The sequence below is a fragment of the Semicossyphus pulcher genome, unplaced genomic scaffold (assembly GCF_022749685.1).
Source record: "Semicossyphus pulcher isolate SPU_LCO1_2020_fin unplaced genomic scaffold, fSemPul1.0.p SCAF_24, whole genome shotgun sequence".
Classification (NCBI taxonomy): domain Eukaryota; kingdom Metazoa; phylum Chordata; class Actinopteri; order Labriformes; family Labridae; genus Semicossyphus; species Semicossyphus pulcher.
The window spans coordinates 9,417,597-9,445,468 of NW_027211698.1; the positions used below are offsets into that span (position 1 = coordinate 9,417,597).

Consider the following 27,872-nt stretch of genomic DNA (forward strand, 5'->3'; position numbering starts at 1 on the left):
CGCGTGTGTGCGCACAAGTGTCCTTTGACCGAGCGCTTCCTGCCGCGTGGAGCTACCTGTTGTGTGTGTGTGAAAATGCAAAGTATCCACTGACAGGCCGTGTCAAATTTTTTTTTTGCTAGAAAGCAGGCAGACATTTTAAAAATGTCTCTTTATGGTAATGCTACATCGCCAGGAATCATATTAGCATGGATTTCAATATCTGTCCACCATGGGAGTTCTTTAAAAAGCGTCCTGTGTGTGTATGAGTTTAAGAGCGAGAGAGAGAGAGAGAGTGGTTATGGGTGTGTTTGATGGTAACTGCTAACCGTAGCTAACTGTGCTTGTCTCTTCTCTCTGGGTTGATATTGGCTTTAAACAGGCACTTTTATGTGTGTTTTGCAGCCTATTCTATTTCAAAAGACTATAAGGCCTCTGTGCTGAAGCTTCTAAGAGCTGGATTTACCTCACATGGAAATTTTGCACGTTTGCGCTAAACAAAATGCATCCCAGGCTGTCGGCGATGTCTGTTGGACAAATAAATAAAGCCCCGATGAAGGTGTGAGATAAAACATTGGAGGAGCAACACAGTTAATGGGTAACACGAATGTTCTTGCCAATCTTTTCCACAGTTGTTGAAACATTTCACTTTGTAATCTATGAAAAAGACCAGCATGTTGGTATTTCACTGGAAAAGTACAAACTTTCCCCTGATGTTGAACCCTTTCTAATTGGACCGTTAATGTTTCCTGTCAACTGTCAACTTAAACACAGAACAAAAAGCTCCAGATTTCCATGTGATTTTATGGTGTATATTCATGCTCTTCAGAAGATGACCCTATAACCCGGAGACACACCTTGAACGGAACAGAGGATGGACCCTTTTCATTTAAAAGATGAATGTACACAACGCTTCCTTCTGTTGTTTTAACCCCAGCTATACTCTGTATTTCCGTGTGCAGGTAAAGGATGTGATGAAGGATGTGATGGCGGGCCTACAGCAGACCAACAGCGAGAAGATTCTGCTGAGTTGGGTTCGTCAGAACACGCGCCAGTATCCTCAGGTCTGTTCTTTTACTCCACACTCACTCTTATCCACAATCCTCGGGCGTTCACACTGCTGCACTGTTTGTTTTCTCTACAGCAGGCTCTCTTATGTGTTCAGAAAACTCCATAAACAATGTTTGTCTCATAAATTGACCTTGTTAATGCAGAGCCACTGTGGCTCCATTTAAAAATTATAGCTTCAAGTCTAATGAGTGAAATCTGAAGTGACATCCCCGGTATGGATTGTTTATAAATCTGTCAAAGACCGTATGTTTATTGGATAGTTGTCTGTCAATCTGCCTGACTGAATATCTCAAACCGCTAATGAACAGATTTTCATGAAATTTGGTGGACGGATCGGCTTTGAGCCAGCGAATAATGGATTGGGTATTGGTGGCAATCCAGATCTGGGATTAGTGCCATGAGATGATTATCATTTTATAGCCTAAGAATGAAACAAAGAGACAGAGAGACTTGAGCCTTCGTCCAAAAAATATGTTTTCACAGGGAAAAAGGAATCTAATTAACTTTCAAATTTTATTTGAGGTGAGGTTTTGTAGTATTTGTGGAGGTTTGTGCCATCTAGTTTTTCTCAAGAACACTCAAAACTCATATATGCCATTTTTTTTGTAAAGCATATGGCTTTGAATGGTTTATTTATTGCATTTTTTCCCGCCCAAATTGTGTAATTGTTATTAAAACCTGATTGTATTGTCTTATAACCACTGATAACTGACCCTGAATTACGTTCGTTATGTGTGTGTAACATTGACTTGTTGGTGGTGGTTCAAACATTGTGTCTGCTTTAATGTATCTTCAAATATTAGCATGTCCAGCTAACTTGCCTTATAAATGACAGTAACATGGGGTTACTTCCACGGCCAAGGAGCATCTTATTACCTAAATAGAGATAGAATTATTCTGAAAGTTTGGTATATCCACTGTAAGGCAGTGTTGGGTAAGGAGGGGTAGCATTTTAACTTTAAGTTAAGGACCTTTAAGTGGTCATATTGTACTGAATTTAAAATATTCATGATAAATAAGTTACTTAAATTGAGCTCTCTAAAGAAAAAACTGACTGCACTATGCTACAATTTGGAGGGAACTTTTATTCTGGCTAGCCAAACCAATTTGAGACACAAGGGGTGGACAAAATGTCAAAAAACAATGTTCAATTAAAATTGTAGAGACATTTTATCATAGTTTAACATCTAATAGGGAAGAAAAGAGTGTTTATTTGAAATAAGCTTATAAAATAACTGAAATATACAGTAAAAAACAGAAAATACTCCGCCCAACACCCCTTGCTTTGGCAGGCATTTGGTTCATTCCAGGGTGGTGGAGCCATTTAACACTAATTATTGCATCAGCCAAACCTTTAGCCAAATGAAGGCCAGACTTCATCCAGACCTGCAGCAAGGTAAAGGTTTAACTTATGCAACATAAAGACAGCAGAACTTTAGCATTGACAGACAAATTGATCTAAATGTGGACTTCTTTATCCAGCAATCATTTATGCCCAAAAAATGGCTAATATGCTTAATGCACGATGTATTTTGTTTGTTCTTGAAGTATTTGAGTAGCCTGTCACTGAATGTAAACCTATATGAGTGAAAAAGTCAAATTAAACTAAATTAAGAAGGTTGGAGAGGACTTAGCTTGGCTATGTTTAAGCTAACTTGAAAGCTAAAGCTAGCAGCTCTGTCCTATTGGATTTAGTAACTCATAGTTAATCGTCTGTAATCCTTTTCCCTTCATGGTAAACTGAAATTAAGAACTATAAAGCATGTATGTATCATTATCATATGTAGGACATTTTTCAGGGTTCTTTTAAAGAAGTTTTCAGTGAGTTTTCAACCACAGTCTCTGGCTAATGTTAGCTAGCTACAGCAATTAAACCTGATTAGCCAAAGTGTTAATTTCAGCTCTAAAAGTCAACAGTTATGCCTAACAAAGGGTCTATTTTATTCAGTTGTGTGTGACAAAGAAGGCTTGGAAATTCTGTCAAATTTTGGAGATAAAATGTTTTCATTAAAACTGCTTAGCTGCCATGCTAGCTTGAAAGCAACAGCAGCTAAAGGGAACAGGGCTAGGTGAAGTAGCTCTCGGTACTTTCTGAGCTCAAGGCCGCCTTGTATTACATTTTCAGCCATATTAGTCCGTCGCTCCATGTATTAAAAGCTCAGACTTACAGTTTTAGAAGAAAAAGATGTCTACAATCTAATATATGTGTATGAAAATGGAGGCTACTGTTGGGGTGATAGTGTTTCAACAGTTGGTGTCACACTGCATTCACAGGTCAGTACTTTAATATCCATTATCTCTGTCCTCAGGTCAATGTGGTTAACTTCTCCAGTAGCTGGAATGATGGATTGGCCTTCAATGCCCTCATCCACAGCCACAGGTACTGTGAAACTGATATTGTGTGTGTGTGTGGTAGCCGAGAGAAAAATAGTAAGAAATGAAGCATTAAGCACAGAGGAAGAGTGGATAGACAAGGGAAAGTCAAGGAGGAACAGATGGAGACTCTGTGCCAGATTTATTTAGCTGCCAAAAATGTGGTCTTGTTAACACATTTTATTTAATAGATATACCTGGAGGTGGAAATTGCCCACATTAGAAATGAAAAGGAATAAAAGGAAATGGACTGAATATATCAGGTAGTGCCAGCCAGCTATTAGTCATTTCACTGCAACAGAAAGTCAAGTAGGGGAAGAACGTTGGAATATTACAGATATGATAATAAAAGCTGTTGTCACTGCTGTGACTCACTTCCAAAACACTTCTTCTTCTCGCTAGGACACTAGTGCACTCTGGGTCACCTTTCTTTCTACGCAGTCACACATGCAAACCATTGGGGCTGGTAGCTGGAGAGGTGCCGTGTGATTTCATGGGCACCGTCAAGCACTGTTCTACTTCTTCTTCTACGACTACTTCATCTTCTACTACTTCCTCTACTTCTACTTTTGCCACTTCTTCCTCCACTACTACTTCTTCTACTTCTATTTCTTCTTCTTCTTCTTCCACTACTTCCACTTCTACTACTCCTTCTTCTACTTCTTCTACTTCTTCTACTTCTACTACTTCTTCTACTTCGTCCACTTCTACTTCTACTACTTCTTCTACTACTTCTACTTCTTCTTCTTCTACTTCTACAACTTCTTCTACTTCTTCTTCTTCTTCTACTTCTACTACTTCTTCTTCTTCTTCTACTACTTCTACTACTTCTTCTACTACTTCTACTTCTTCTTCTTTTACTTCTACTTCTTCTTCTTTTACTTCTACTACTTCTTCTTCTATTACTTCTTCTACTACTTCTTCTTCTATTACGTCTTCTACTTCTTCTTCTTCTTCTACTACTTCTACTACTTCTACTACTTCTACTACTACTTCTTCTACTACTATTACTTCTTCTTCTACTTCTACTACTTCTACTACTTCTTCTACTACTATTACTACTTCTACTTCTACTTCTACTACTTCTTCTACTTCTACTACTTCTACTACTACTTCTTCTACTACTTCTTCTACTTCTTCTACTACTTCTACTACTTCTACTACTTTTACTACTTCTTCTACTACTTCTACTACTTTTACTACTTCTTCTTCTACTTCTACTGCTACTACTACTTCTTCTACTTCTACTACTACTTCTTCTACTTCTACTGCTTCTTCTTCTACTTCTTCTTCTACTACTTCTACTACTTCCTTTTCTACTTATTCTACTTCTACTACTTCTATTACTTCTTCTTCTACTTCTACTTCCACTTCTACTACTACTTCCTCTACTTCTACTTCTACTACTTCTACTACTTCTTCTTCTACTTTTACTACTTCTTCTTCTACTTCTACTACTTCTTTTACACTTCTATTACTTCTTCCACTACTTCATCTACTTCTACTTCTACATCTTCTACTTGTACTTGTACTTCTACTACTTCCTCTACTTCTACTTCTACTACTACTTTTTCTACTTCTACTACTTCTTCTTCATCTACTTCTTCTACTACTACTAGTAGCATCATTTCATACCCAGTGCAGCGAATTAGAAATATTATACAGAAAAGCTGTCTTAAATGAAAACATTAACAAATGAATGAAAGAATAAATAAGTAAAAGCTGGATAAATAGCTGGACGAACGACTAACCTGCCTCAGTGCCTGCCCTGCACAGTTTGGATCTCAGACCTGAAATCCTCCAAATTAAAACATGGTTAGCCATCATGAACATCTGTTAGCAGGGTCCTTACAGGAATACAGAGCGGGAGATCAGACGCACCAAAGCCATCACCCTGCAGATCATTCGCTCTGCTGGTCCATGCCAACAATGTCATGTGTGCTGACCTGCAGATGTCACAGAGCAAATGTTTAAGTCGACTAACATACAACATCTGATGCTGTTTTGTTTGGTCTACTTTCCCTGTTTACTGAGGAGGGAGTTGTTGTTTGAGTAGAGTGTGTGCAGGGCAGCTGAGGGCATGGTTGCTGACATAAAGGAGTTCCATAAATATATCTGAGTGCATCAGCTGAAGTGAGTTAATTGCAGCGTATTTCATTTTTAAGAAAATTAATTTATAGGATTTATATTAAAAGCATTAAACTTTTTTATTGCTACACTGTCAGCTCTTTCACTTTGGGGGATTCTCTTTGTCGCCTTTTCCTTAATATGCAGATTTGCATTGAGCAGCTCAACCAGACAGTTAATCTGTTAATACTTGGGGTGTTTCCTATATTTGGGTAATTAAAATACAGAAACAGTGGGGACGTGATCCCTGCCAATTTCTCGTTTGCCTCTGCAGGCCTGAGCTTTTTGATTGGAGCTCGGTGGAGAAGAAGACGTCTGCGATCGACAGACTGGAACACGCCTTTAATAAGGCAGAGCAACACCTGGGGATAGAGAGACTGCTGGACCCTGAGGGTAACTAACACGCACACGCACACACACACCGGTAATTGCAGAGAAGAATATTCGAGGTGAGTTACAGCTCCCATCGTATTTCACGCCTTCCAATCATGCGCCCTAATTGGCACAGTTGAAGATGATGTGTCACGCTGTGATTGGGTGTTGCCGCGGTGATAAGCGTGGTCACCTTGACTTGATCAGGGATGCAAAAAACGCCCCAAAAAAATGTATATTCACCAAGAATTCGTCGACAAGTTTGGCATCCATCACTGCCAGCGTTGCTGCTGACCTCAGACCAGTTTACAGACTCTTAATCAAAGCTGTCAGGCAGGGAAAAAAGGCAGACCTGGGTCAGAGTTTAGAACAACACTGCCTTTGGTGGGTTGCGCTCTGTGATAAATGGTGTTTTTTTTTGCAAAGGCTTGATTTACTACAAATATCAGAGAACTGCCAGAGACATTGCCTCTTTGAAAATAGCTGGAGAGATCAATAGAGAGATGTGTGTTGGTAAAGTGGGAGATCGATGGAAGAGAAGGGGCCACAGTCCTCAAAGTTTTCAATCCAAACTTACTTGATGTTTTATTTATAGTGCGATTGTCATACATCGTGTCATACATAGAAATATAGACATTTCAACCACCTGCTATCCCACACCCGCTCTCTCAAACATCGACAACAGAGCCGTCTCACATTTATTTCTTCAATTCTTTTCTTTAAGAGTTTGAATCTCTAGCACATGGGCGCCTTTCAGAGTGGGGGTGCAGACTAAGAAAGATACATGAGTGGTCAGGGGTCTGGGGGTACCTCACCTAACCTCTTGGATTAAGTCAACAGCTACCTGCGCTATTCTAGATTAGTTAGATAATGTGCTAGAGATGCACCATATTGGATGTTTTGCCAATATCTGATATGCCGATATTTTCCTCACCTTTTTGCTGATTGCCGATTTCAATACCGATATATTAGGCACATGTTTTTTTCCACCACATTGCAGGGAACATCACGTCTCCACTGTAGTGGGATTGATATCATGCCATATCAACTGCCATACTGCAAACATCCCTGCTTCACGCTTGATGGAAGAGGCGTGGTGCAGGTAGTGCGCACGCATATCGCACCGAGTTAATGTCGTAGCATTACATCAAGCTTTTATAGGGAATCATCGAGTATTTAGTCAGAATTAAAGCTTTGTTTTATTGGCGGAAAATATCGGCAGAAAATATCGGCAGAAAAATGACATATCTGTCGATGCCTTTATCTGCAGATGCCGATAATATCGTGCATCCCTATTATATGCGTTTACTCTCCTCCACAACATCCCAAATAACACAATCAACAGGGCTATAATGCCAAATATTAATAGCCACCTTACACTTGGCAGAGCTGACTCTTAATTCGGCTTCTTCGTCCCATCTCCACAGCCGAGAGCAGCAGAGAAACCTCGCCCCCCACAGTTCTAGATGAGCAGACCCAGCAGTGTTTGAGCGGTGGCTGTTTGGCTGTGGAGGTCCATTATATTGGACCAGCAAGCTAATGTGACGTGGCCGGGCTGGCTGACGTTGTTGACTATATCTGTGAAGGTTCTCAGGTCAGGGTAATTCTAAGCTTAATCCAAAAGGCAACTGGGCTACACATCTATTAGCTAATGCTAATGCTAATCACCTACAGAGGCTTATATTTCTAGCTCAGTCAGTTTAATACTTCAGTTCAGAATTTCGGCAACAATAAAATCTTACTTTTAGCTAATTTAGAGTCAGTGGGCCGAGCAGGTTCATTCGACATACGCCACCCTGTTCTGCTTTCAGTCCACTATGGCAGTGAAGCTAACCGTTGTCAGTCAAGACTCCTGTGCAGATCGACGGACTGTGATTGACAGCTCAAGCACGTCGAGGCAAACGATTGGCTAAGTTCATTTTCAAGAAGACGAAAAGTGGGGCGACAAACCCAGACCTTTGCCCCCCCTCTAAATGAATAATGTGGATGCGTTTGCTCCACTTGCTCCATTGCTCTGTCGCCTATAGATGCTGCTATTACCAGGGAGTTGACTTGGGTTGTTCTACTACAATTTGTCCAGTGCTTACCCATCCACGGCAGCAGAGGAACCCCCCCCCCCCGCCTCCTGTTGCGCGTGATGCGTTCAGGCTTTAAGTCAGCACGATAGGGTAATCCCGTTCAGCCCTCTTGAGCCTTAAAACACATCACGGCAGATAAACTCTTATTGATCCAACAATAAACAATCACCAGTTCGCAGCAAGTGGGGGTGAATATTTCTCATTGTTATGCTGTGCGTCAAGATACTATTAGCCCCCCACCTGGGAGTTTCCTACATTTCTAAGGGCTGTGAAAGGACGTGTTAGAAGACGAGCTGTAATATATGGATCGGGGCGTTGGATACTTTAATGTGCACTCCCTGTGATGTGAGCAGCAGTTTGACGCTAGGCGCCAAACCACGACGGATTGGACCAATCATGGACTTAAAGCACGCTTCTTTTTTCTTTTATGTCACTCTCTTTCTTCCTTTAGTGTCGTTACTTCCTAGGGTGTTTAGAAGAGCTGTAAACAAATTGTCGGGTTTTTTTTGCTTCCAAACAAGCTCAAGTTTTTTCTTTTGAGTCCCCTTTTGTCTTTCTCCACTCCACTTTCTCCTCCTTGCTTTGTTCCTCTGCGCTCCAGCCTAGCCAGGAATCAAACCGTCTCAAACTCTATCTCTTGGAAGCCGTATTCTTCACGTAGCCTTTGAAGGCATCGGCACATGGCGGAATATTAGTCAGACATGTTCCCTGCCGCCGAGCTGCGACCGCACGGTTTTATCCGACCTACCGGGGGTCGCAGTAACTCGGAGAAGTCATGAACGGAATAATAGAGTTTGTTTTTGTCTGAAGGTAAATATCACTTTGAAAACAAAATATTTTCTCGGGAACAATTTGAGAAGCCATTTCAATCCAGACTAATGACATTTCCAGAGTGTGTTTACAGAAGCAGGTGTAATCACTGCGAGACAGGGACACACACACAAGCAGAGGCGTTCGGGTGTTCAGCAAGCAACAGGCAAGCAAATACAAAGACACTAAACACACTGTAGCATTCTTGTATATGAAGTACATTGAAGTCTGCAAACATTTGAGAGTGTACAGGCATTGATTCCCCGGTTACCAGGGAGGACAGACTCAAGAGGCAGCCGCAGGGTTCTCAGTCTCCCCGCTTGTGCCCACCTATGGCTGTCTAAATCCCCCGAGAGCCCCTGTTTCAAGGTAAATGTAAGGGTCATCCTCTTTACAGCCCTCCTAGGTGTAGTACAAATCTGTCACACTGATATGAATCAACTAGGCGGCAGTATTGAGATCGGTTTGTTTGCCAGCATTTGGGTCAAACTCAGCCAGCCGAATCAGCACGTACAGGGGGAGGGTGGAGGAGTTCCAGAGCTTGCAACTTGTTCCCGAGCTGCTTGGCCTCGCCGTTTGAGAACAGTTGGTGGCGTTTGGTTTGGGGCTTACAGCTCTTAACCAGGACCCAAGGCTCTGGGAGGGATGGAGTCGAGCAAACTTGGATGTAGGGTTTTTGCTCCGAGGCCGAGCCGCACTTCTTCCCCCAAAGTAGAAAGGCCTGCAGAGGGAATGATCGCACCTCCGGAATCACGGAATGGTGGCGTTGTCGCCATGGGATACGGCTGAATAACCTGAAGGGCAGGGCCTCTGTTGTCCATGAGGGAGAGTTGTTTTCACTGTGCTCTGGCTACAGTTAATTCCATGATTTAAGTCGTAATCTCGATGATCTGAGTTATGTTCTCTTTGGCGGCACCTATGGCGATAAACGGTTATTGCGGGAGCACACTTCCCAGATATTCTACTTGTTCACAGGCCAGTGTCTTTGCCACTTGGTTATGTCCTTGTTTACCCTGGTTAAAGTCTTGTAGCCAACCTGCTAGCCTACGACACGGTTCACAGACAACCCCGTTAAGCTAGCAGGAATCAAGGAGGTAGGAGGTAGAGGGGAAAATCATGTTGTTACGAGAATGCCTGGGTGTTTGTCTCCTGGCGTGTCCAGGGCAAGTCCATTCTCTAACACACATAGAAAAGAATAGGCTGGCTGGCTGGCAGTGGGTGGTGTGGGGCTTACCTCCGGTCAGCAACAGGGGCTCAAACCGAGAGCTCCCCACGAGCGGCCAGCCCAGGCGGCATCAGTAGGCGTCGGGTCTCAATCCTTATCGTGCTTCAACGCGATACCCAGCAAACTTAGTGCACCTGAGCAGCTGGGTTAATTGATAAGCCCCGCCCACTACCAGCCAGCAAGGGGTTTAAGTCAAGATTAAATATACTCGATGATTTTCAGTGAAGGGACAGCGAAATTGTAGGCTTAACGATGAGGCCTATCAGAGTCAGAGGAAGAATGTGTTAGCCCTGTTCCTGTGCGTTACGCTCGGTACGAGAGCTGCTGTCCTTTCTCCTTTAGTTGTTCCCATCACGTTATCGTCCATGTGTTTCTGTTATCGCTTTGCTATCTTTGCCTGTACACTCTTTTGGCTTTTAAATGCGCTTTTTTGAATATATTAAAATTGAAATGGTTTGGAAAGTCTGTTTCTTTTCTCCCTTGGAGCGCCCGTGACCTTGACCTCTGCGTGAGGGTTTGTTCTGCTGCAGCTCTCTGGTCACATACGCTTGCCAACAACACACGAGCTCAGAAGCCAGAACAGCTCGAGGAAAGCGAGAGAGGAGACTCTCAAATGTTGACTCTAAATTCGCTTGACTTCAGTATGCCTCCATACGCACACAATCGCATGAACATACATTACACTAAAACGCACAGAGCCTCATTAGCATGCACACGCGTGTCGCCGTGGTGGAGTGATTGAAATGGAGATCGTGGGATGAGAACAAGCGGGTGGACTAAACAAGCGCGGGTTGTGTACACACACACACACGCCCAGACGCACACTTGCAGATGGTGCCATTATTTATGGAGCTGTTTGTCTTCCTCAGACAAACAATAACATCCTCCGATTTCTCTGTGATGCTGATAAATCAGTATTCCTCAGCCAAAAATATGACTCCGGCTTCATCTCTCTCTCTCTCTCTCTCTCTCTCTCTCTCTCGCACATTTCTTTTACTTTGTGTCTGGATACTTTTCGATTGTCATCTCTTCCTCCGCCTCCTGTTCATTATTCCTGCACTCTAACGTTACCGCAACCACCAGTTCATTAGCTCTCCCTGCGTCTGCCTCCCTTTCCTCCCCCCTCTCTCTATCTGCGTCTCAGTCTCTTATAGTGTTCATTTATCTGCGCCGTCTCGGCCCCGCTGTGATCCGTCTCTATTAGTTTTGCCCCGGGCTGACTGGCCGGGGCCACAGGCTCTCTTGGCCGCCCATTCCTGGAATCGCCGCTCTCTCTCTCTCCTCCACCTGCAGGAAAAGTTTGCTCTGACTTAATTTAGCTGGAAGATTCGGCGCAGACAGGCAGGCTGACACACACTGATGCTATGGGAAATAAAAGGCAGCCTGAACAGTGGCCTACAGTTATTCATGAGCACAAAGAAAAATGAGTCAAATCTGTTTTTGCAGATGAAAGCAGTCGACTGCATCACCCTGCAGCCTCTGGGATGCTTCACGTAGCTGGATTCATGTAAAGCTCCAACTCATTAAATTCACTTCCTCAAGTTTTCATTTGTTAGGGTTTTAACTTTTCATTATTTACACTGCTGATTATTTGGGCAATTATTTTTTTAATTAAGCTAATAATCTCGCAGATTTTCATTTAAAGGGCCAGCTCGCTCTGTGCCGATCCGCTTCTCCAATGGGCATGGAAATCATCCGCCAGACTATGTAGGAGGCCAGGGAGCTCGCTAAACTGCACTTCCTCAATCTAGGACACCCGCCTCTTATGTCATGTCTCGTTCAGAATCGTCAGGTTTGAAATGCAGCGCAATGCACGCTGGGTGTTGTAGGAATGTAGAATGGGTGAAACCACGAGCTGTTTGTACAACTTTCTCCACAGCTATGGCGCGGATTTCAAATATTATTGCTTCTTTTGATTACAGAGAACACCAGCTTTGACTGACAGCGGCTTTTTCCAGGGGTGAACTGCTCCTTTAAATCACTATCTATCGCCGAATGAGGTAACACAATGGCGATTGAGCCTATGGCCCACTGATGAAAGCCTTTGCATTTACAGAATAACAGACTCTGGCTGTGTTCGAAATGCCGTACTATACACTATATACTGCACCCTGCATTTGGCAATAGTATGTATAATGGATTCATTTTCCCCTTCTGCTGGAACGCTGCTGCTGTCCGTCATTTCAACTGCTGTTGTGACGTTCCATCGCTTTGCATTGTGGGATACAGCAGGCGAGGTAGACTGGTCCGATGCATACTAGAGACTACATACTACATTTTGGCCAAATAAGTATGTACTGCTAGTGTGGTATGGCGCCCAGTTAGTGACGTGTTTTCCATCAGCCAGCAGTGGTTGGTCTGCCAGAGAGGGTCGGCGGAGCTAAGCGGCTGCTTTTCCGCTCTCTGCAAGTGTTGCGAGTAAACAGTAATCTACTATGGCTGAACAAACAAAGAAAAGATGGATGACTACAGATACAACTTCAACAAGAAGTGAAAATCCAAAGAAAAAGAAACAAACTCGACGCTCAGATGAAGCAAACAGTCTAAAAAGGAAAGCGACCGTCAGAGAGGAAAATAAAGAGTTACAACCGGAGCCAACCGTGGACGTCACACATGCAACACTGTCTGGATATCTGGGAAGTGTGCTCTCGCAATTACCGTTCATCACCACAGGTGCCGCCAAAGAACAAAACTGAAATATTTGAGATTACCTCTTTAAACAACTTTTAATTCAATATAACTTGTCAAAAAATACTGAAAATTTCCCCTAAAAATGTTCTGAAGTAGGATTCAACGTCTTCAGATATCTTGTTTTGTTCAGTTCTTATAAAGTTCAGGACTTTTCATGTATTCATCCCCCTCACTGTTTCTCCCCAGATGTGGCCGTGCCTCACCCGGACAAGAAGAGCGTCATCATGTATGTGACGTCGCTCTTCCAGGTGCTGCCCCAGAGTGTTTCCATGGAAGCCATCCAGGAGGTGGAGACGCTGCCGCGGTCGGCCGCCGCCGCCGCCAGCATGGCGAGGGTGACGACCGAGGAGCACTACCAGATCCAGACCCAGCAGCGCTTCTCCCAACAGGTCAGACACACACAAGCGTCGTAACACGCCTCCCGCCTGTGTCAGATGGTGACATCTTATTTTACTGCTATCATGAAGCCTAAGTGGTGTAATGATGCAGTAAGATTTCCCATGAGCCTTTGCTGTGCATGCATTGTGTCCAGCGCTCAGCTATGTACACTCACTTGGTCTTTCCAGCTACTTTTCCACACTCACTATTCATTGCTTTGTTGTCGAGGCAGCGCCCACACTAAACAATAACCCTCAAGTAGACTCTATAGTATTACATATTATACATCTAAATGACTGCAGCTGTTCGCTCCCTGCATATTATCAGCTCCAGAACAGGATTATCTATCCCAGTTACAAAATGAGATCGTCCTTAGCGTCCTGCCAACCTGCCACTTTAGCAAGATTGCTAAGTGGGCTTGTGAAAGTCCCAGCAGGACCCTCCCTCTCTCTGCCGAAGCCTTTTAGCGGAACTAAAGGGGGGATGGAAGGAAGCGAAGGGGATGATCTGCGCTCGCAAATGACCTCCGAGTCGACTCAAATCAGCGCAGTATGCCTGCAACATCAAGATCAATCACAGAACATCTTCAGAGGTTTGAGAGCTGATTTGATAACGAAGGGTCGGGCAGCAGCACTTAATTTCCACATCCAAAAGATCTAACTTTAGTTCTGCAAAATATTAAGACGCTAACCAGCAGCCACAAAAGCACTGTTTGACTTTAACACAGCTGTTTACTTTTTAATGATAAATAGCGCAATTAGCAGTTTGAGAGCACATTTACTTCTCAGTGGTACACAAAGTAAAGAGGTGTCCTGGAGGAAGCAGCGGTGAGCAGATTATCACAACTACTTTAATTACACGGCGTGATTAAGAGGAGGAACCGCAGCGAATTCAAGGCGGAGAAATATGATTATTAGCTTCGGCTCAGAGAGCTGAAAATGAGGATGCTTACGCCAACAGACGATAACCTCTCAGCTTTACAGCCCCTGAGTTTGTATCAGACGGGAAATATATCAGAGCAATCTTCTGCTGTTGTCGTTAAAACCTTTCTCCTTGTAATTGACACAAAAGTTTGATATGTTTTTGTAATAATAGATTTGGGAAATGACACTGACACATTAAAAGAGCTGTGACCTTTAACCTGTTCAAGTTTTAAAACTGGGAAACGGACAGATTAACTTTAATGTGTCATACTATCCATCCGTTATCTATCAGTTTCCTGTTTTGCAAAGCGGAAGTAAACAATAGCTCACCAATCGCAAAAAGCTGCTTCTTTAGCCATTTCAACTGCCGCGGTGACGTTCCACCGCTTTGCATTGTGGGATACAGTAGGCAAGGTAGCCTGTCCTATGCACACTGGAGATTCTTTCCGAATCAGTACGACATCCGGGTGTATTTGACTGCACATTTTGTCTGCATACTACACTTTGGCCAAATCAGTACGTACTGCTAGTACAGTCTGGCATTTCGAACACAGCGAAAGAGACTGACAACCTTTCACGCTCACACCTACGGGCAATTTTAGAGTCACCAATGAAGCGAGCACGTCTTTGGACTGTGGGAGGAAGCCGGAGTATCGGGAGGCACTTGGAGAACATGCAACTGGGGTTCGAACTAGGGACAGACCAATTATTATTATTTTTTTAATTTTAATCTTTTTATTTAATTTAATTTATTTTTTTAATCCGACGGCCGATAAGAGATCAATTTAAATCTGGGTTATTTTGGCTCTGATGCATATGCTTAAAGGCATTTAAACAAAGTTAAGTGTTGGAGTTTGTATTATTCAAAATTTTGACGCCAATATTTTCACTTTTACTGCAAATGAATATCGGCTCCAAATATCGGTTATCAGCCTTCTTGACTACTAATAATCGGTATCAGTATCGGCCCTGAAAAAACCATATCGGTCTATCTCTAGTTCGAACTAGGGACCCTCTAGCTGTGAGGCGACAGCGCTAACCACTGCAGCCCTGTATTATACTAGTCCAAACAAAAAAAAATATAATATAATATAAATATTTACATATGTGATTTAAAGGTAGCGTAATGTAGTTAATAGAATATTGTTAGAAGTATAAGTTTATGAATCATGCAGGCGGTGAATTAACAGTTTAAAGCTAACAATGCTAACGTAGCCACCATATGCAACTGTGCTGCTTCAGCTGAAATAAAGTATAAACATAGAATATCGTCATTAAAATACATTTTGCTGTACGGTAATATTTGCATATGTTTATTTCCTCTCTTACTTATTTTGCTTGTTCCAAGGCATGCTGGGAGATGAAGTCTCTTATCTCGTTCTCTCAGTCCTCAGCTGAAATTTATGAGCGTCGGAATGAAAATCGAGCGCTAAATTGAGACAGAAATTCTGAATGAAAGAGCCGTAAAAAAAAAAGAGTCTGAGAGCACAAATGAGATCTAGCAGCGCTGACCTTTAGAGCCGAGTTAAGCTGAGGTCAGTGTCATGCTATCGCGCCAAATCGCAGCAGGATGGAGAGAGCTTCCTGGAGTAATGGCTGGTAATATTATTATCTCACTCAGTTTAATGGCCACATCAACCCCTCCCTCCATCAGCGCTCTGTCTGAGAGCGGAGAGAAACTGCCGGCCTTCGTCTACTGGGAATCAGACCGACTGAAAGAGAGAGGCAGAAGTGGAAAATAAAGGTGTGTAAAAGATAAGAGGGCAAGGAGAGGAAGTGAAAGGAGGTGTGAGGATGTATGAAGATGTACAGGAAAGGTGGAGAGGACGGGAATGAAGAGTGAGACGGAGCAGACAAATAGGGAGTGCGAGGAACGAGTCAGATGGCAATAAAACGAGAGACGGGAGGAGGAAAAAAGAGTAACTGACAGCGGCTATTATCTACCTCCTCCCTCATCTGTCATCATCAGAGCCGGGCTGTCACCACCTCCTTACATCAACACCATACCAACACCACCTGGGACCCACGGAGGGAGACGCTTTGAGGGGAAAAAAGCAGGAAACGGCAAAGTTTAAGACAAAGTTTTACTGTAACATCTGTGTGTCTTGTCGCCCGGCGCTCGGAGAAGGTGAAAACAAAACGCTAAGAACCATTTGATTCAAGGGTTCTGACTGCCTGCTCTTTACAGCGAGGAAAATCCTCCTCGACAGACAGAAAGGGGCAAACAGCGAGGGGTAAAACACAAGCAGAGGACAGGCACTGACAGGTGAGAGGAGGAAGGAGAAGAAAAGAGAGGCGAAGAGGGGAAATTGATGGCTGGGGAGAAAGAGCAGAGACGGGGAGAGATTAAACTTTTACGATGTCTGTGGTGGAATGGTCGACTTGGTTTTAGCGATGCGGAGGCGGTCGGGAAAGGCAGCTTGGGAATGTCAAACAAGCAGGAGGATCAGTCGTCAATTAAAAGTTATTTGGCCTTCCAAAATAAGAGCTCTGCTTTTGAAATGTGGCACCTGTACAGCTCAAGTGCTGGTATTTTAAAGGTGTTCTAGTTTTGCTTTTGCGAGAGGACAGTCAAAATATTACAAGCAAAATTAAAGGAGCAGTTCACCCCCCGGAAAAAGCCGCTGTCAGTCAAAGCTGGTGTTCTCTGTAATCCATAGAAGCAATAATATTTGAAATTGGCGCCATAGTTGTACAAACAGCTCGTGGTTTCGCCCATTCTACATTCCTACAACACCCAGCATGCATTGTGCTCCTCCCTCTGAAAGGAAAGCGGTACAGAATCCGAAACACGACGAGAATATACCGGTGGATCGTCTAAAAAATCTTCAGGTCTGCAGTCTACATTTCAAACCTGACGATTTTGAACGAGACATGACATCAGAAGCGGGTGTCCTAGATTGAGGAAGTGTAGTTTAGTGAGCTCCCTGGCCTAACCCTGGCCAGACTAACGCGCCATCTGGCGGAGGTTATCCAGGGCCCATTAGAGAAGCAGATATGGTCCTCAAAGTCCACTTTTTTTCTACCATAACGGCATTAGCTCCCCATAATAGCATGATGGGACTAAGGTTGAAAATAAGCGAACTGGCCCTTTAAGTGCGCGTGATGGTCTGTATTTGCGGCGGGGTTTCGGCTGCTGTAATAGCCTCAGATTTCTTTAGAAACCTTCAGCACTCACAACAGTGTCGTTCCACCATAGGCCGCTTCCTGTTTCAGCACGACGCTGACAAAGTTTGATTTGGCTTCATCACGCACGGGCAGTTTTTCAATGAGCGAACCAATTGAGTCATTAAAGTAAAAACATGTTTAATACATGTGGAAAATAATGGCTGTGCTCCGACTTGCACTTTAGCTTCTACTTTCTGTTGTTGGTGACTCATCCTCAGACTAATGAAGTATTTATGTAATTGTCTTTGAGTAGACCACGTTAAGTGTTAATGCACACGAGGAAGCAGCGCTGAGAGGCAGAAGCACACTCCGTTTGTGGATTCCGAACCACGCCGTCGCTGCACAGCCGACTGTGAACCGTATCCACCAGGCTTCATTTAAAACTGTGTGTTTGCCGCAAACTTAATGATTCATTAGCGACTCATTGCCGTTTTTAATAAGCCAGCTTTTTAAGATTTCATCATGCATGTTAAACATTTGGAAAGGTTGAAGATTATCACTCCATTATGAATGATGAATAATGTATTACTCGTAGCAGTGAGGGAGTGTGTCGGTGCGCAGCACACCTTCACTTTTTTTATACTTTCTCACTGCTGCTTAAAAGCTGCAGCTCTGTACCCTCAAGTGACCCCAGACCAAATGTGAACGTGAACTTAAAGTTAAATATACTTAAGTTTGTTAGCTTAGCTTAGCATAAAGAAAGGATACAGAGAAACGGATAGCATGGCTCTGTTCAGCTCTTTTATAGCTCACAAATCAACACATATCTCGTATGTTTAATCTAAACATAAATGTAATAAACAAGTCAATTACAACACATTGGTTTCACAGGAAGCCCATATAAGGAGAGGAAGTCATTGCTTAACACAATGAGATACAACTTATTATACAACAGGTAGCTCCGACCAAGTGATTTGATTGGACAAGAGGCATTCCATGAGTGCTGATATAGAGTTCAACATCAGGGGGACTTTTCACTCTGTGTATCACTCCGCCTCAGCCAGGTGTTCTGAATACTGTATACTGTATACTACAGACTTCATACTGCGTTTGGCGTTAGTCTGTAATATAGAGTTCAAATTTATTTTACGTTACGGCAGGCGCCAGTTTCCGGTTTTGGAATTCGGAAGTAAACAACAGCCCGTCGACCGCAAACAGCTGCTTCTTAAGCTATAGCGCCCCCTTCTGCTCTTCGGGAACGCTGCAACCGTCTGCCATTTCAACTGCCGCTGTGACGTTCCAGCGCTTTGCATTGTGGGATACAGCAGGAGAGGCAAACTGGTACCTCTGAATCACACAGTAGACTCTTATTTCACTGGTTGATGATAAATTAAAACAGATAAATGTACACGATAAAAACAACCGATCTGTTGTAACCTGTAGACACAGAGTGCAGCGGAATGTTTGGGTTGCTTGGCAACAGCAGTCTAGTTTCAGTTAAGATGTTGAACTAGTTGAGTTGGTGGAGCAAAAAAACTAATCTGTTGTTGATTATTACTGTTTACTCCTATTTGTCGCTTGTATAACTTGTATAAAGGCACTCGAGGCCGTGCTGTTATACTGAATATCAGCACGGCTGTGATCACAGCCGTGCTGATATTCAGTATAACCTCCCTCTCATGTGATATTGCTTAAATAACCTTTTAAAACTGTTGGTAGACATTTTTAACCTTTGTTCACAGCCTGTCTTGCTGTGTTCAAGCTAAGCTAAGCTAATCACCTCCCAGCTCTAGCTCCATAGTTATCATACAGCATTTTAGTCCTCTTATCTAAGTCTGTTTCCCAGTATGTTGAATCCTTAGTTTAAGACTTATTTTTTCATCAAGGTAGCCAGAAAATGTGCTTGATTTAGTAGCTGTTTAAAAGTCCAACTACTTTCTCATTTTTGACAATAATCTGAAGAATAAAATGCTCTGTATATTTCTGTCAGTGTTCTTATTTTAAACCCCTCATGACATCGAAGGGAACCAAAGACCAGGCCGTCGTTTACTCGCCAATAAACGACACACGACGGTCGATCGCTGAGCTCTGCAGCCTCACAGAGCCGCTACTCGTCTGGCATCAGCATTCGGCTTCACCCTCGCTCACATTTTTCTTCCAAACAGGCCCAGCGATCTCTTTGCCTGGGGAGAAAACAACGAGTAAGACTGGTGACTTTGAATCACCAGCAGGGCAGAGAGAGGAGCTGTTGGGTGTGGATGATGTGGAGCCGCTCAGCTTTGATTCAGCGCTTCTGTCTTCTGCATAACACGTCTACCTCTGTCTCTCTCTCTCTCATGTCGGCTTTATGTGTCGCAGAGTTTCCATCCAACTTGATGATATCTATATTAGTGTATTATAGCACCGTAATGCTTAAATTATAGCATTTCTATGACTTTAAACTCAAAACCTTGATGTTCTGTGTCACCACGACCTTCCTAACCTGCATTAGAAGCCTCGTAACATTTAGCTTATTTTCAGCGTCTCTTCTTTTATCTTCAGAGAGCATTAAACAAGGCAACACTTGTAACATTTGCCGAAATGAAAGTAAATTACTACTCGCCCTAAAATACATTTCCGAGACTCTCCATTTGTCTCGTGAATGTGTTTTTCGACACTCTGGTAATGGAAATGCGGCTAATCTGTATTTCTAAAGTTCAACTAAAATTAGCTTGACATTTGGATGGAAACAGAGCTTTATGTGTGATTATTCATGTTTCTTTTTTCCCTCTTCTTCTCTCTCCCTGTGCTCCTTCTCTCGCTTCCTCTTCCTCTGCACGGCTCTCGCTCTATCGCCCCCTCTCTTTCCTGTCTTCTCCTCCCAACACATGTCTCCCCTCCCTCTCTCTCTCTATCTCTATCTTCCTCTGTCCCGCCCTGTCTCTCCATCTCTCTCTCAGATCACAGTGAGTGTGGCTCAGGGCCGAGTGCGGAGCCCCTCCCCTCAGCCTCGCTATAAAAGCTATGCCTACACCCAGGCTGCATATGTCAAGTCGCCCGAGCAAAAGAGGAGGCGTTTTACTGATCAGGTCCGTGTCTCGCAAAGCTAACGCTCCACGCAGACTGTCCGTGTGTCGGTGCATGTGTTGGCTGCCCGTGTTTGTCTGTCAGCGGGGAAAACTGTCCGTCATACCAAGTCTTCAAAAGAATACAAGAAGCGTGTTCGCTGATTGAAAAGTGAACTTGTTAAGTCGGACATTTCTTCCATTGTGTGTTGATTTTATTCATGGTTTGAAACGTGTTGTATTGTGCTTTTCATGTGTCATATTCATGTGAATAATTCATGCTTCAGAGGTGAGACTAACTTTGCTAATGGGGTCTTTTTTCCAGCAGTGATACAGACAGGAATCAGACTGCACAGCTACACCCCAGACTCAGTTGGCCTAGCTTAGCATAAACACAGTTTCTGCAAATCAATGACTGTATAAAAAGATGGACGACGCGTCTACGAAATTGAAGCCACAATACTCCCCGTGATAGGCGCTGTCATCTTGCGATGGTGACGTCATTCGGAGCCCGAGCTGCGCTGTAGAGATCGGCGGGCGGAGCCACGTGTTGGTCGGAAGTTAACGTTCACACATATGGAAACTTCAGTGACTGTGGTGATTGTTTGAGGGCACTTTCACAAGCACAGCATTTAATTGAACTCAACCCCTAGTGTGGTTTGGTTGGGCGGTTGTGAAAGTAATCAGATTCTGGTGGGGGCCAAAACAAAGCAGAGCGAGAACATAATCCGACCCAGTTGCAGGAAGTGAACCAAAACGCAGCGGATTAAAAGCGGCCTGCGCCGGGCGTTTGTTGAGATGTACACAGATAAGCGACAGGTGTAACATGAGTCGAGGAGGACTGACTTGGATGAAGTGTTTTCAAACTCCAGGTGTGTCGATTTCCGTGTTTACATTCTCCAATGCCATATGTCCGACCAATGAAAGACTTCTGCGAATACAGTTCTGCTCCTTCATACAGGCCCCTCAGCAAATTCATTTTGTTATTTGTTCCGCCTTAATTTGTGCACTGTGAACCAGACTAATTGGAAAACGAGCCAAAGGTTTTCACTCTGATTCGGACGAGCCAAACGGACTATAGTTGTGAAATCGCCCTCGGTTACGTCTCCTCTCGCCGCTCCTCCTCTACTCTGCTAATCCGGAACAGATCGGCTGCAGGAGCCGGATTGGTCAACAGAGCTGTCAATCATCCTTTTTACAGCATCAAATAGCTAATTAAAAATGAACACTTGGATGTAAATCAGCATGATAAGAATGATGTTTTTATAGTTTGACTCATGTCCCATCTGTTAACATGGAGGAGGCGCGCTTTATGAGCTATACTGCAGCCAGTCAGCAGGGGGCGATAGAGAGGGTCTGGCTTCACTTTTAAGGGTGTCCATCTTTTAATACAGTCGATTCTCAAATACCACGACAATCACTAAAGCTTATTTAAAATGAGCTTTACACTGTTTGTATCTCATTGTTCTTGTTAGCTAAATCAGTGCTACCGCTAGCGAGCTAATCTCTAACATGTTTACTACTATTACTTATTTACTTGTTACAATGTTTGCATTCAAGGTTGATTATTGAGACTTTTATTTTGGTCTTTAATATCTGATATTTCTCTCTATATCAGAGCCTCATATTTAGCATACAGACATGAGATGGTATCAGTCTGACTAAACTAAACAGCAGCACCCAGGTTCCCCCCCGTCTCGCACCTTTTTTGATGTGTCCTTTCTCTTCCAAAACACGACATTTCCAAACGTTCAGATGCGTTTTCAAAGCCGTCACCGGCGCTGCGCGACTTAAATCTGCCCCCTAATTTGCTCCGACTCCGATGGAAAAGTATTCAGAGACTGTGTCAAATATTAAACGTATCAGCGGGGTTGCTCGTCTCGACTTGGCTGGCACCTAAAAGGGCCCCCGCAAGAAGAGAAGATCATTTGTCAGATAAGCTTTAGTGGAGCACACGCACGGGATGTAAAGCAGATCCTAGCATGAAGAACAAAGTTTCCCTCTCCAGGAAATGAGATTGTCTTCAGATTGCATCAGAAAAGCATGTTGTATGGCTCATAAAGGTTTTTAGTTTTAAATATAGAACAAAAAGACTTAATTCTGAGTCTCCACCGAACACGTTTGTGAAACAAAACAGGCATAAAGAGAGAGCAGCGCTGACTGAGGCTGGACGGTTATCAGCGCCGCGGAAAGGGCCCTGTGTATCTTTTCAGGACCTTATTACCGGGGAGAAGAATAGCGAGAGGAGGAGCGTGGAGCAGAGATAAAAAGAGAGAAGTTGTTAGTGTCTAGATCAGTAGCGGGCGCACAAAGAGAGATACGGCGAGAGAGAGGAAGAGAGAGACAGAGGACAAGTTGTTAAGGTTGGACAAAGGCCAGAGCTGCTTGTCGGTGGCGGTAATGGCAAACACTAACAGGCCGCTCCTCGTCTCTCTCTGTCTCCTGTCTCCCACCTCTCTCTCGCGCTGCCGGCTTTTATTCCCCACTCACCTCCTCAAACTTCCCCCGCTCCTTTCTCCGTGTCTCCCTTCTACTTCACCTCACCCGTTCCTTCCCCCTAATCTCCTCCCGTCATCTCCCATCCATCCCTTCCCTCTACAGTTCCTAACTCCCGGACAGGAGGAGCTGCAGCGGGGCCTCAGTCCTCTGCCTCCAGGCTCCACCAGCCTTGAGAGCTACCAGGCTGCGCTGGAAGAGGTACGGCAACGTGTTGCTTTTAAAGACGTGTCATATTACGTGTACTTTTGAGTCTTCTTCTATTAAAGCTCCTGGTAGTAGTCTGTATTTCCCCTAACACATCCCATCCTTCTAATAAGTATTGTGTGAATCCAAGGAGCTGAAAATCGTCCCTAACAAATGTACTATTTCTTCTTGTTCAACTAATGTGTGATAAAAACTGCTGTGGACAGTCGCTTAAGGAATTACTGCGCCTCGACTTTAATCACACTCTTTGAATCTAAAGGTGTTGACATGGTTGCTGTCGGCTGAAGACGGACTCCAGGGCCAGCCACCAATCTCCGACAACGTGGAGGAGGTGAAGGAGCAGTTCCACACACATGAGGTAAGATAATAAAGTCCTCGTTTAACAACGGGCACGATACAGCCTCTGGGGACAACGGTGAACACGACGGGCGTGTCCGGGTTAGCCAGCAGTTAACGATAAACGACTGAGTCCAGTTAGCCCCATGTCAGCAAAATAAACGGCGCCATTTCTTGGTTCTTTAAATCCCCCCGAGGAGCGCCCGTTCATCTGTTTCTGGTGAGTTCAGTTTCACTGTAAAGAGTAAGTTAAGCCGCTTTCCTACTGGTCAAAAAACCCGCTAACACACGGCTTTTTTGCTTAGTGGGAAAGGCTACAATCAGTATTCAGACCCGGGTCAAATGACTCTGCAATAGACCCGTGTTATTATCGCCTCAGCTCTGATCGACACGCTAATCTCCGCCCCTTTCCGGCACGATGCTCCGTCGGTAACTTCTGCGACTCCTCGTCATCTTAGGTACAAATTCCGCCCGTCTCCGTCCGAGCGGCGCTCAAACATCGTTCCAAATTTGTCGCGCTGAGTTTGCTAAACAGACTGAATGAGTAATAGATACAATAAAGACCTAAACCACCGTAACATCTTCACTGTTTAATAACCCTGTTTCAGACACGTTTGTGACGTCAGACGTTGACGCAGCAGAAAAGCGACCGACAGGAGTATACTTCACTGGCAATGGGAAACGAGACAATCGGCATTTATTAGCGGGTCTTTCCGGGTTGGAACAACCTGCGTCAACGCACAAATTTTGGTGGGAAAGGGGTATAAATAGTCAATTACACAGAGGCTGCACTCTGGCTAACTACTGCGGGACGAACCCGGAAAAAGAAACCGTTGTTCTTTTGATTTACTTTATTTCAGTTTGCTGAAATTTCAACATCATGATGCAGATTTGTAAAAAGTCAAAATGAAGCTTTGTCAGGTCTGTCCTCAAGAGGAGGAGAAGAAAACGACTTTAAAACGCTCGTTTGTTGAATGGAGGTCGGATCGGTTGTTTGTGATGCATTCGAGGAAGTCGGGGAATCTAAACCCTGAACGGCTTTCATGACACAGCGTCAAGTTGTATGTTTGATCTAGAGCAGATTGTTAGCTGTTAGCATGCAGATGACGATTTTTCCTGCATACACCGCAGCCTGCTGATACGTGATTGGCCAATATACCCGCCTACAGTTTCGACATTTCTATGTAGAACATGTAGATAGAGATTAAACGAGGGTTCGCAAACAGAGAATCAGTTTCATCCGACACTTAAACGTCTGCTGTGTCTTTAAAATCACGTCCTGCCAACAAATAAACAATGAGTGTTCATGTTGGTGAGACACATTTGAGATTGCTGCCAAAGCACGAACACCTCTGTAATATAAAGAGGGCTATAATAAGTAACACTATTAGAAGAATTCATTTTATATATATTTTTTCCATAACAGAGCATCATGTTAGGCAGCATCGCCACAGGAACGAGACTATAATGAGGTGTTAAATGAAGCTATATAATGAGATGTTAAATATTTTGAGCAGTCATAACACAACAGCAATAACGTTCCCCTGCCAGTAGCTGTAAACAAAAAGTAGAGCAAATGTTCCCCCCCCCTCTTCAACTCGGGTCTGCAGAGACAAAACCGAGCCCAGAAAACAACAAAGAATTTATAGCAATTGCAGCCATTACTCCACAACAACGCACCATCTCCAGTAACGAGGAGAGCCGCGCAGTTAGAGACAAGAATGAGCCTCTTTCAGCTGCGGCGAGGGCCGGGGCCGGGGACGGCTGCGGTAATGAGAGTAAAGAGGCCCATCATCAAAAAACTATCTGCGCTGTTTGTTGGTAAAAGGCAGCAAACATTTAAAAGAATAAAGCAACAACAATTTATAATCTGAAATAGTTAGACGAGGCTCTTTCAAGCGCTGAGTTTAGCTGCTGCAGCACTGAGCAGCTGTGTTTTAAAGCTACTGTAAGTGTTGAATTAACCCTGATGGATGAAGACTTACAGGACCACCGGCTCACAATCGACTTTTATGCTCGCGAAATTAAATTAACCCCGACCATTCTGCTGCGCGAGACCCCGAGAAGGATCATACAAGTGCTCGAGGGAAAACGGATTAGGAACTAAAGCTCGAGGTGGGAATGTGTTTGGAGAAGCATTTAAAGCGAATGGCGGCGGGGTGAGGGGCAATTAGGCAGAATGAGTTTTGAAATGTTTCTGCCTCTCTGCAGGGGTACATGGTGGAGCTGACCACCCACCAGGGCAGCGTGGGGCGGGTCCTCCGGGCCGGCGCCGCCCTGCTGGGGGAGGCGAACCTGAGCGAGGATGAAGACTCGGAGGTCCGGGAGCAGATGAACCTCCTGAACTCTCGATGGGAGCACCTGAGAGTGGCGAGCATGGAGAGGCAGAGCAGGTAGATACTCTTTGTCTTGGTCGCTCTGCGCCTTTGATGCTGAAATGTCTCGGGATCAGAGCTTTGGTGAAATGCAAAACTAATGACATGCCAACTTGCCCTCAGCTGTACTTTGTCTTTATTTCTAGCATGCTAACACACTCAACTGTTATATAATCATTTAACTCGCTAAACATTAGCATTTCCGCATTGTAACTGCTAGGATGTAGCCTCCGCGGTGTTAGCATGTAAATCAATCCAGATAGAATAATCCCATGTACAAAAGTGTGTCTATGTCCAGAGTGTGGCAGCCCTTATAATACTTCACCGCAGTTACCATGGTAACTTATTTTCACTCGAATCGAATACATGTATTTGAAGCGTAATTTTTGACACACGTGTGCCGCTCCAGTGTTATTCAATGCTGCAAACACCACCAGCTGCGTCGGCTGCGCGGGCGTGATACGCGAGTGATTTCCTGCTGCGCCGTTCCTTGCACGCCACAAGTCTATTTTTCCCCGTTGCTGCGCGTCAGTGAAGCGTAGAAAGACATTGACTGCTCTGTAGGTACATGCCACCCACACCCACAGAATCCATGTGATGTCTTCATTTTGCCCAACTTCGACTTCAGTTTCCTTTTTGAAGTTAGACACGCACGTTCGTCTGACGCCACAGTGTCGGTGTAGATTCCCCGTAACTTTCGCGGTGCTGTTAGCTTTTTGCCACGAGGCTCATTTGCATAGAAAGTGGCTCAAATGTTTGCATATAGTGTAATATGTTTGCTCTGCAGCTCAGTTTGGGGTGCATTTAACCCTCTGCGTGTGCTTCGAAAAATTGGGCGGAATCTTTTTTGTCGTATTTATTTATATTTTTAATGTTTAAGGTTTCAAAGGCTGATGCAAACACACAGAAACAAAGACAGTTATAAAAATGAGGAGGCGTACCATACTTCCACTTTTGATGTCTGGATCATAGACTGTATAAAAAGATGGACGACATGTCACCTCCCTAAAAGTGAAGCCAACATGCAGTCATCGGTCTGCATATAGACGAGGACAGCATACTCATCATAAATTCTTCTTTGGTGGTCAAACAGTGATGGAGAAACCTCCCCTCAGATCTTACTTGTTGCCTACTCCTGGAATTGAAGGTGATACCATAGCTAAGTGACGGCATGGTTTAGCTTGAGCCCTCCTCCGCATATGAAGTGATGTTTGCCCTTCCAAATATATGAACATGTAAAGATTGAAAGGGCTCACTAAAAGAGTTTGACAGACCGCATTCTTCCAATGAGAGATGCAGAAACACTAAATCACATCTAATAAACTTTACAGAAAAGCGGAGGCCAAGATGATTTCACATGCTTTTTTCTATCATAATTTAAGCCCGTGAACAAAGTTTCATCTCTTTCAAACAATGAATGAAGGTCCCCACAGTAGCCAACATTCATGGATACAAAGAACCGAGGCCTTTCTAATTACAGTGAATCCGATGATAACTGACACCGAGCCAAATTTAATTAACTGTTCAGCTATCTCCTTTGATAATCTTGTGATTCAGGCACAAAGCTCTGCACGCATGGCCTCGACTACCAAATACCACTTAGACCAGACAGCGAGGGTCTGCTGTAGTGCAGGGGTGAGTGTGAGAGCAGGACGGGTGGCTTTTAGCATTTCTACCAATTAGATCAGCAGCAGTCGGCGCTCGGGGCAGCGGCGTGTTTAACCAGACCTTCTGCTCTCTGAACTGTTCTTCGGCGAGGCTCGGGTTTTGATCATGGCTAACCCCCGCAGCATCGTCATGCGCTGACAGCTCATTGAACTCTCCCTCGCTTGCAGACTCCACGAGGTCTTGATGGACCTGCAGCACCAGCAGCTGCAGCAGCTCACGAACTGGCTGGACGCGACGGAGGCGCGGATCAAGAGGATGGGGGCTCAGCCGCTGGGTCCCGACCTGGAGGACGTCAAGCACCAAGTGGAAGAGCACAAGGTGGGCATGGGCCCTGTCTTTCTAACTTATTTAAACTCATCCAGATTAACATGATGTCGAAAGAGAAGCATCATTTATTCAGGTGACAACAATGCTATTTAAACACAATAGTGTGTGAAAAAATCCCACCAAGGAAATGTTATGAAAAATGTGCAATTTGTTTGAGGTGAGAATGCATAATCACACCAGTGACAGGAAGCTGATACAGCCTCCTGTTATTACTGCACCTCATGTGTTCTGTTTGATTTCATGCAGGTAGGAGAAGCCTGAGACAGTGTGGCAATATTCATTTA

The 27,872-nt window shown here is 44.1% G+C and overlaps 1 protein-coding gene across 4 annotated transcripts in view; it reads left to right on the forward strand.

Annotated features, from left to right (window-relative positions):
• Positions 1-941: 941 nt before the first annotated feature.
• dmd (dystrophin) overlaps positions 942-27,872 on the forward strand; it is a 195,945-nt gene continuing 169,014 nt past the window's right edge. For all 4 annotated transcript variants that reach the window (XM_069675656.1, XM_069675655.1, XM_069675657.1 and 1 more), the window contains exons 1-9: positions 942-1,043; positions 3,360-3,430; positions 5,825-5,943; positions 12,913-13,115; positions 20,075-20,203; positions 22,781-22,876; positions 23,142-23,240; positions 25,430-25,611; positions 27,429-27,579. In XM_069675656.1, the coding sequence (XP_069531757.1) occupies positions 954-1,043; positions 3,360-3,430; positions 5,825-5,943; positions 12,913-13,115; positions 20,075-20,203; positions 22,781-22,876; positions 23,142-23,240; positions 25,430-25,611; positions 27,429-27,579 (1,140 nt within the window). In that variant the 5' untranslated portion in view covers positions 942-953. The remainder of the gene's footprint in view (positions 1,044-3,359; positions 3,431-5,824; positions 5,944-12,912; positions 13,116-20,074; positions 20,204-22,780; positions 22,877-23,141; positions 23,241-25,429; positions 25,612-27,428; positions 27,580-27,872) is intronic.